General features: G+C 36.8%; 1 protein-coding gene across 1 annotated transcript; it reads right to left on the reverse strand.

The window, feature by feature from the left end:
- Positions 1 to 215: 215 nt before the first annotated feature.
- On the reverse strand, positions 216 to 10,342 carry Bet1 (Bet1 golgi vesicular membrane trafficking protein). Its single transcript, XM_021165130.2, has 4 exons — positions 10,155 to 10,342; positions 5,810 to 5,934; positions 3,324 to 3,380; positions 216 to 1,347 (listed from the first exon to the last, which is right to left on the reverse strand). The coding sequence occupies exons 1-4, from the start codon at positions 10,171 to 10,173 to the stop codon at positions 1,192 to 1,194; spliced, it is 357 nt and encodes a 118-aa protein (XP_021020789.1). The 5' UTR covers positions 10,174 to 10,342; the 3' UTR covers positions 216 to 1,191.
- Between the last annotated feature and the right edge of the window lie 210 nt (positions 10,343 to 10,552).

Raw genomic sequence — 10,552 nt, forward strand, 5'->3', positions numbered from 1 at the left:
TCAGTGTTTGGAACCAGAACAAACAAACAAGGAAAAAGAATCNAAAACCCACTCAAGCCCAAAGGGCTCTTCAGTAGAAATAGAATTAAAAGATGTTGAAGCTGCAATCAAAATTTGCCTTACTTGTTCTGATTTAATAATTATTAATTTTAATTTACTTTGTTTGGAATCTGAGCTTTTGGGATATTAGATTTTATGCCAAGAATGCACAACACTTAAAGAAGCTATAAACATATTTTAATAAAAGTTTATTTTTTAAACCTAGAAATAGGCAAATTTCTAAAGTAAGAGCAATACAGAATGTTTTACAATATTTTAGTACTTTTATCTTTATTACTTAAATTTACCTTGTGTTTTGATTTCTTTAAGCAAATAAAATGGAGTTGAATAACAATCCTCTGACCTCTGGGTTCAGAGCCTAAATATTTTCAGTACTTATTTTGAGCATATAGTAAAACAAAGGAAATTAATTTTCTTGGACACTTTTTTTCTGGTCAGAGCTTAGTAATCACTTCACTTCAAATTATTCTGACACAAATAATGATCAAATGGCCCACCTAAGCAGCTAGAAATTAGAAACTATTATAAGTCAGTAGAATTTATCATTAATATAAAACAATAGCTATGTTGATACAGATGTGTATTAGGCACCAGTAGAAATATGTCAATAGTTTTACTGAAGGAAGTCCTTGTACAAAGAATTCATGTGACAAATGTATTAAGAAAACTGTAGGGGGAAAGAAATGGCCCTACATGGTACCCAGCAAAGGAGCATGCCATCACAAGGATGACATCAAACAAAGGGAACCGAGCTCTCTGCCCATGCAACCTCCCTCAAAGGCTGACCCAGCTTCTCTGGCATGCTTCTGCTCTCCCACTTGCTTTAGAAAGTTACACTATGGAACAGCAAGGTATGGCAGTCATATATACTCTGTCTGGGAAACCCTGGAAAAACATAGATAGGTACAGCCACACTGACTTCAGGCTAGCTCAATATCCCTGAGACTGGGCGTCACAATGAGTCAATAAAGAAGAGTATTCAAAGCATTATATGCTATAGTATGATTTCTGAAAGAGGAAAACTCCACTAACTTCAATGGAGAAGACCATTAGGAATGTTGCAATGCTGACTATCAAAGAGGAACCCCAAGACATTAAATGCAACAAATTCAAAGCCCACGCTAACTTCCATCACCTCAGTTTAACAATCCAATAAATGACAAAAAAGACAAACAATGAAAACAGCATCATATAGCATAGCAATTTCGTTTGGCTCCCTCTGGACAAAATCTTCAGTCTTCCCATGGTTTTACCTAGAAATCCAGTTGTAGAATCAAATTGTGAATCCTATGAGAAAATAAGGAAAATGAAATAAATTCTAATATTCTAAACATGCACAGTCAAATAATTTACATATTGTTATTAGTATGTATTTTTAAAGATAATCTGTACATTTAATCAATTCAAGTATCTATTAGCTTGGAAATCAGCCTGATTGCTCCATGCAAAATAAAGCAGTTCTCTCAGTGGCTCTTTCATTATCCAATAAGCATTTCTTTCCATTCTTTAGCATAATTAAAAAGCACAAATGATTTAGTTTTTTTCTTATTCCAGTCATATGGACGAAAAGCCATTAACAATAAAGTTGAATAATTTGTGTGCTATCAAACAAGGTTTTGTCCACTTTCTCTTAAGGCACTATTTTTCCAAGGTCAAATGTGTGAGTGTTTAGATACTAGGACTTCATCTAAAATTTAATATGGTTAGCACAGAAGATGTTACAGCCTTTGTTTAGACATGTGAGTTTGAAAAACAGTAAAATTTACTAGTGTTAAGAGAGGCAGAGGCAGGCAGATTTCTGAGTTTGAAGCCAGCCTGGTCTACAGAGTGAGTCCCAGGATAGCCAGGGCTACATGGAGAAACCCATGGTCTCAAAAAACCAAAAGAGACAGAGAGAGAGAGAGAGAGAGAGAGAGAGAGAGAGAGAGAGAGAGAGAGAGAGAGAGAGAGACTGACTGAGACTATAATGTTGATGAGGCACCAAGTAGAAAGAATTTAAATTCAGATATGAAAATGCCAGATGAAATTAGAGCCAGGAAAGCCTTTAAGATGAGCAGACTAGGCACAGATTTGAAATAATGCACAATGGGGCTCTGCATAGTTTAGTCTCCACACACTCATGCACTTGGAATCTTTGCTTTGTCACAGGAGTCACTGTGTCAGAACCACTTGGGATGCTTTTTCACAAAATATATATGCCTGGGCTCCTCTCCGTGAGATTTTGAATGAGCTTATTTGAATAGAGAAACAGGAATCCATTTTTTTCAAAGAACACTGCTTTCAATGTCATATTTGCTCTTAGATAGTCATTTCTGAATACATGTAAAGAAACAAAGGAAGGTCTAGAGAAGCTGGGTATCCAGCTAGCATGAATGACTGGAAGCCTGTTCTGAGAAGAAAAGCCACACACTCTTGAGCTTGTTTACGACTAGAAATAAAGGGACCCTGGCTACTCAAATTTGTTCAGTAGATTGTTCAAGGGATTTGTTCAGTATTAATCCTTAGGAAATAAAGCTGAAGTAAGGGGTTGTTAAGTGAAAAGCATTTAGTTGGTTGGATATAAAGTGTTTTTTGATTGCTTGGTTGATAAATTACTAGTGGTCTACCTATTACGATTTCTAAGACCACTCAAAATATCCATTAGCCTTCAGACTTTAACAGTGCTTTAAATTCAGGGTTCAATAAAATGCACTGGCTTCAATCTTCACTTCTTGTATATTAGACAAGAACAATGGAAAAATACATCTGATAGAAATTATAAACTCATTAGATTAAAATGGAATGGAATCCATCAGGATGTACAATGTCAGGGTCTAGCTTTAAACTGGATGAAGATAAAGAGTGAGGGGACTGGGGAGAGTGGTAAGAGAAGGAGCCAGGGGAGTTGAATGTACATTGTAGGGAATGCTTGAAAAATGCAATAAGATAATATTGCAGTATGTAAAATGTATCCTATTTAAACTTGTCAATAAGAATGGTTTTTTTGTTGTTTTTTTTTTTTTTTTTTTGGTAATTTTGGTATTTTTGGTTTTTCAAGACAGGGTTTCTCTGTGTAGCCCTGACTGTCCTGGAACTCATTCTGTAGACAAGACTGGCCTCTAACTACTCATAAATCTGCCTGCCTCTGCCTCCCAAGTGCTGGGTGTGCACCACCACTGCCCAGCAAGAAGGTTTTTTAAAAAGGAAATTCATTATCCCTGGTGAACAGACTAATTTTGAAAACATCAGGGAAATTTTCTGAGTTAAAAATCATAATGACTTACCATTTCAGCTAATAGTTTGTTTTGATTTTTAACTTCATGGCCTATTTCAATGGAAAGCTATGAAGAAGAAAGCATATACGTTACTGCTTATGTGAAGATATTGAAAGGTGCTAAAGTAAAAGCAGCAAAGCCATACTACACACATTTATTTTCTCAGATGAAACTGTATTCTAGAAGTATATACTCTTTCCTGATACCGTGTTCAGTAAAATAGTTGAAAAATTTCCCACCTTCCAACAATGAACAATTTTTTTCTCTTGTCTTCTGCACATTACTCACCCCCTGTGTTAACATTCTCTTCCTGTCTCTCTTATTCCAGCATCATTTGTTCTGTCTCTCTCTCTGTATTTGTTTATTTATTTATTTATTTATTGTTTATAAAATATTCATCTGTATATTTCGTTCTTATATTCTAGCAAATACAAGTACTCATATGACCAGTTCAAATGCAGACATACACATTTAGTAGTCCCCTAAAAATAGTAGGCATTTCTTTGAATTTAAGTCTAGAATATTATTTTAAAGACTTTTGATTTAATATAATAAATTATGAAATCCCTTAAAAGTTATATATAACCTAAAATTATACTGAAAGAATCTGAGCATGTCAAACAACAATATAACTAATTTTAGATGCTATGCAAAATCATACTTCATAACTTATACAACAAAGTCACCAAAGGTTTCCACTTACTGGAATCCATACAATTACTGAAACTTTTTGTGTGTAACCATAAAGGTTCTTCTAAATTTAATCTGTTTGAAAAGCATACATAATACTTTTATGAAATTATATTATCAAGATAAGATATGAAGTTTTCCCCCAAATTTCACAGTTCAGATGATAAAGCAGGATCCCAATTTACCCAACTACTCTGAGCATGATATCCATGCTGAGGAAAGAACTCTCCAGGATATCACAGCTTTCTTCTAACACAGAATTGTACTAATCAACTGGGGGAATTTGCTCCCTTGTTTGTGGTTTAAGACATTCAATTCTATGTCCTTCTCATTATTTAACTTAACTTTTTAACAGTCCACCTTATTAGATCCATAGATTGAATCATTTTAGTTAAGATGACTTTGGAAATAATACCATATATCAAACCACTATTTTGAGTACAACCTGAATATAACTTTCCAAAGACTGATATTAAATACCAATTACATGTGACAATGTGAATTTCTATTGAATGCTGCACAACTGTGTAGTATGTTTATTGCCATGGAAAACCAATGGCACATACTTTTAAAACCATCTTGTATAATTCCTTTAACAGAAGTTTAACAAGTCCTGCTGAGAAGGAACTACACTGAATGTGTGTCACAAATGATCTTTGTTTTATAGGGAATGAGCTAACACTGGATGTAGTACTGAGAGAAAGCCTGGGGAGGGGCAGATACAGTACTGCCATCTTCCCGGAAGATGGAAGATGGCAACAGTACCAAAGGCAGTTTGAGTTTTTAAAAAAATGGAATAGGGGCACAGTGGTATGCAGAGTACAAAAGAGAACTCTCATTTGTCTGGCCGTAAATCCATACGCATTCTGGACGTGTCGGGGAGAAGCTCTGAAGGACAGGCCATTCTCTGAAGTACATAGAGAGAGAGCAATAAATCTACAGAGCAGTAACAGAAGAATCCAAAGACTTCGGAGGGCAGGATCTGCTGTAACAAAATTCTGCCAATAGCTGTGACAACATTATGAAGATCAAGGGGAATGATACAGGTCCAAGGATTCTCCCACGGGTCTACACATCAATGTCAGGGACATGTTTGAGAAACATGGGAAGACCCAAATTCAAATGAGGCTCAAAGATGGAAGTGAGAAAGCCACTAGCAGAAAGTGCTGGAAGGGCTACTTCACTGGATTCCCCGATGCTCTGACCAGTGAAATTATTGGAAAATAAATTTAAAATGTCTCATTCTTCTAACAGTGACATTTTCTCTCATCTCTTCTTTATAATATCCAACCTACTTGTTAACATTCTCTGGTTCTCTTATTCTAGCACATTTTCTCTTTTACTTATATGAATGTATTTACCTGTATATTCCTTACATTTTACAACATACAAGTACCATAGGACTAAGTCAAATGCACGCATCCACATTAATATTTTCCTCACAAAATATGTCATTTCTTTGATCATAAGACTAGACTAATTATTCTAATTTTTTTTCTTTACTACAACAACAAATGGGGAAAATTACAAGTTAGCATTTTCTATAACCTAAAATTATACAGAAAGCATGCCTGGAACTGTTGGACCTACAGCATATAATGTATAGTACATTTTAGATTTTGCTAGATATGGTTTGAGAAAAAAAATTAAGCAAGAATATTGTATCTTTTAACTTATTTAATGAATGGTCTGTCTTTTGGTGCACTTTGACCTCAGTGCACCATTCTGAAATGAATCCCTTCTTGTGATGACATTAAGTTCAAACCTATGAGTTACAATGTGAATGGCACCGGTTCTGTACTTACAGATTTTATAGCCGTTACTTTGCTTCTCAGACTTTCGGTGAGTCTGTCATTCTCTTCTTCACAAGCATTATAGCCAGTATTGGCATAGCCATAGTTCCCATAGCTGCCAGGAGGTGCTCCATCACCTACAAGGATCAGAGGCACACATGTAGGACTGCAAAAACAGAAGCTACTTCTAAACCTTAGTAGTTAAAAAAAGCTGAAAAGGACCCTCTGAAGGCATTGCAGACCACATATATCCATTATAGCAACACTGAAAATCAACTATTAAAATCAGAACCAGATATTACAACAATTCTTTTCACATCCTCTTTTAAGTAGAACATGCATTTTCTTCAATAAATATTTATTGATTGTTTACTGATTGATTAAAAAACACTAAAACAGGCACAGATACACAAGAATATTTGGAAGACATTTGTTGCACACTAGAAATTTGTTTTAATAAAGGACATAAACATAGCACCATCTACCCATCAAAGAAACTTGGTTCTAAGAGGAGAGGGAGAAAGATAATGCGGGAGGGGGTTTCTCATGCCAGAAAGATGGTGGATTTTTCCTAGCACCTTTTCCTATAATAAGCAAATGGTGAAAACCAAAGAACAAAGGGAAGAGACGGCCATAGGTGAAACCCTGGAAAATAGACACAATGGCGTGTAGAGGCCATTAGCCAAAGAAGTCTAAACAAGTTCACTCATCGTCCAACCAATGTTTGAGATGCTACCATATGTCTAGTCTATTTTTATTTTTACAGAACTTGCGCTCTAGGAGATGATGTGGAAGATAGAAGAATCCATTACTGTCTACTACAGTACTTGGCAATTGCAGGGAAACAACAGGTACAGTGAGCATTAGGCAACAAATTCATACAGAAATGTTTGGGCATTGAGGGCACTTCACCAAGTGTTAATAAACTGATGGCACCATTTTCTTTGTAAAGGAAGAAAACAAGCTACAGAGTAAAGAAAAGTGATCCCTTAGAATAAACAATACAGAGAATCATGAAAGAATGGTGACCCAAATCATCCCATATTACCAGGAGAATAAATTAAGCATGGCCACGGCAGGATACTGAATTGGCTTCTGCCCTCCTAGATATGAGATTCTCAACAGAACGACTCCTTGGTCTCAGCCAGCCGTTGAGAGGCCACACTGTTGGATGGCTCTAGAACTGAAAGGTTTAATATTGGGACCACAGAAGAACAAAGCCCACCAACTTTAATGTAGTCGAAGTGACAAAAGCGTGTAGTATGTATTAAAGGGACTGGATTGTCCATGGCTGGAAGCAGATTCTCTAATAACCTAGGAAGATAGAAGAAAGGGATACCCTTAAAGCTAGAGGCTACCATAGGCTCAAACAGCAAATGCAGTAGCAATGATAGTAAGAACAATCATAGTGACAACCGAGAGTGGGTAGCAGTAAGTCTAGTAGCTGAAGAATGGTTACGTGTGAATAAGAAACTCTTTCAAAACACAGCACAATTTAATTTTATTGAAGTAGCAAAACTCTTGAATTCTTATAGCTCTGACTGCATAACATCAAAACTGACCTCTACATTGAACTATAAAAGCAAAAACTAAATTTATTCATTTATCATTCTAGATCTCCATAAACACACAGGTACACACACACCCTACAACAATACTTAAGTAAATACTTATAAATGAACTAAAAAGGACATTTTCCTTTACTGTAAACCAATTTTGTCAATAGCAGAATGTCTTATGCTTCTCTGGTCTCTTGCACCTAATGAGCACTTTCTATGTACCAGACACCTATATTTCTCCGTTTACCACAAAAGCCATAACAAAATGTTAAATATTTCAAACAGAGGGGACAGTTGCACACTTGCTGGCTGGCATGGTCTATCTCAAGTTTTCCACACATATTTTCAAACAGATTAAAAGCTGGAGGACAGGGCATAGTCGTTTTTCGCCGCTCACCAACTAAAATCAACACTTAAAATATTCTCTGCAAACTCTTAACAAGATTTAAGATCTTTAACTTGTTTAATGTGACTAAGTAATTCTGGATTGGATATAGTTAATCACTGGACAACTTCATTAACTAATTTGCCCTAAATTAATGGCTATTTTGATTTATTTCTTTTGCTTTGACTCTCTAGCCTATCTTATACTTAATTTCAGAGTTCTTCTACTTTGTTCTTTTAAAGCAAAATATTCCTTTTTTTTATCCAGAAATTTTAATGCAGTTGCAAATTTGATCTTTCTTCACATCATCTTCCACCCCCAAACAGAAAAACAAAACAAAACCAACTAAGCTAAAATAAAATACTACAATTGCTATTCCAACTGAGATCCAATTTTTCAGTGAGAATTAATTACTACTATGATGAACTGTAGAAAGGCAAGTCTTGAAGGTCATTTTCAGCTGATGTCATTTCTGAAAAGTGCTACTTCCTTGAAGCAGGCTCTATCAATAATCAGGCCAATTCATTTAACAGCTCATGTGTAATGTGGCAGGTTTTACATACGAATGCTTATCAGACTCACTATTATTTCAAATTTCAAATTCAGGTCAACACACAATGATACTTTTAAGTCTTCATAATTCAACACCAATTTAAGTGATAAGCATACTTAACCAAATTATTACCCCTCTTCTTCACTGCACTTCAAAAAGAATTAGGAGGGGACTCTAGCCTGCTGATTCTAATTTAACTGAAAATCTAATTTAACATCTTTCTGAGTAATTTTAACATACAGTCTGAGATAGAAACCTACTGTCAAGTCCCTGACCTACACGTATTAAAAACAGTACAGCACAAACAAAATTCCAATAGGCCAGTGGCCTCTGGTGAAATGTAAAGTCCTGGAATAGACAGATCGTTCAGGTGCCTCAGGGTCCTAGCTTCACTCAGAGTGACTTCATCACCACAATCTCTTGTATACATCATTCACAACTACCCTGAATCTTGTCTGGCCATCTCATCTGGGACTTACTTCTCCCATTCCTCACTTACACCAGCATCCTTCCGGTTCTCCTGGCTCCAGGAAGCCCACAGTGAGCCATGGATTATTAACCCCCCCACTGCCTTTACTATCCGTTGAATTTAACCTGTACTGGGATGATGTTGCCACCTTGGATCGTACTTTGTCATCTGCTTCCGCAGCAATTTATCTTCTGCTCCTCGGTAACCATGGAAGCTTTGGGAAGCACACAGTGTGTCACAATAAATGTCTGATGTTATTAGTGTTGGAAACATGTAGGCATACATGACAATCTTGTTTGAAAATAGTTCTTTAGGTTATTTGAGATGAACTACTTTCTTTCAATGACTGAAAGGATTCATAAAACTAAATTTACAACTTCTTCACATGCAACTACTTATTGACAACCCTGTTAACCTATATTACTGACACCTTTCAAGGCCCTTATTTTTCAGTGGTTTTAAAGTCCACACATTCTATTCCTATAATCAACCTTATTGAAAACAGTACCATGTCTCCGCACTGTCATGAACATTGGGTTCCTACTTACATAATCAAAAACCATAACAAGCCGTGAATTATGAGTTGCAGAAGAGGCTTTATTTTTCATACCTAACTTTAAGTGTTTGTCCATTCACTGGCTTTAACACCTCAATAAAAAAAAAAAAAAACTATGTTTTTTACTATTCCAATGTATGCCAGAACAGCAACATCCTTTTTAATATTTCACACATTGTTTTCAAGCATTCTGCCCTTCCTTCTTTAAAACATGGTTAAGAGAATGAACTTCAGTTGTTACTAAGCTATTCCTTCTCCTGACCCATTTAAGTCATCAAAACCAACATCTACTGCCTTAGCAGTGGGACAAGGTCTAGGTCAGAAGTGTTCCAAGCAACTCGCCTTTGACCCAGACCTTTCATAACAGGCACTTTAACAATAAGGACACGTAAATTCACCTTTGTAACTCAAGGTTATCAAACTAACGCATAGTTATTAGTGGGCTTAAAGCTTACTACTCCCCAAATGTCATTTTTTAAAAAAAAAAAAAAAAAAAAAAAAAGTTAAGATCCAGAATAAGTAAAGCTAAGGAAACAGCAAGGCTTGGGAAATTGGGTTACTTCCCAAACTAGCACATAGGAAAAGAAAAACTTATGTTAACCAATTCACCGCTCTGTGCAACCTAGCATATAGGTTTAAACTTTTGTCTAAATACAACTTCAGGAAACCGTTCGGAACTAGGACACATGATGAGAACCTTCTCCAAAGAACCCAAATAACTCGCTTTTGAGCACCAAAGTCATTGACAGAAGGCCGGTCGTCTCCTCCCACAACCCTGCTCCCGGCTCAGCAGGTCCTAGGGTCCCCAAACTTCGAACCTCAGCACTGTTCTTACCCAGGCCTGCACGCCTCATCCTGCCAGGAGAGGGAAAGGCGGGCAAGGAGGGGTGAATAGGAAAGGGCCAGGGTCACCCGACCTCGGCTTCAGTCCCAGGGCTCCTCAGAGCAACAACTTTTTGCCTCAGAGCGCCACGACATCAGTAAAGTCTAAACACCGCGCCGGTTTATGTCGTCACCCAGACACATATAGGCGCCCTGCAATGCGATTTAGTTGCATTCTGGGAAATGTAGTTTTCCGTCTTCTGGGGCACTGGGTAAGAGGGGCGTGGTAGGAACAATGTGTGGAGCGGGCGGGGCTTCCGGAAGGGCAGCGACAGCTGCTGGGGCTCTAGTCCTGTTATTCTGGCTCTTTACTTAATCCAGAGCTTTCAGTATGGCACTTTTTGATGTTAG

This window comes from Mus caroli, chromosome 6 (assembly GCF_900094665.2).
Source record: "Mus caroli chromosome 6, CAROLI_EIJ_v1.1, whole genome shotgun sequence".
NCBI classification, from domain to species: Eukaryota; Metazoa; Chordata; class Mammalia; order Rodentia; family Muridae; genus Mus; species Mus caroli.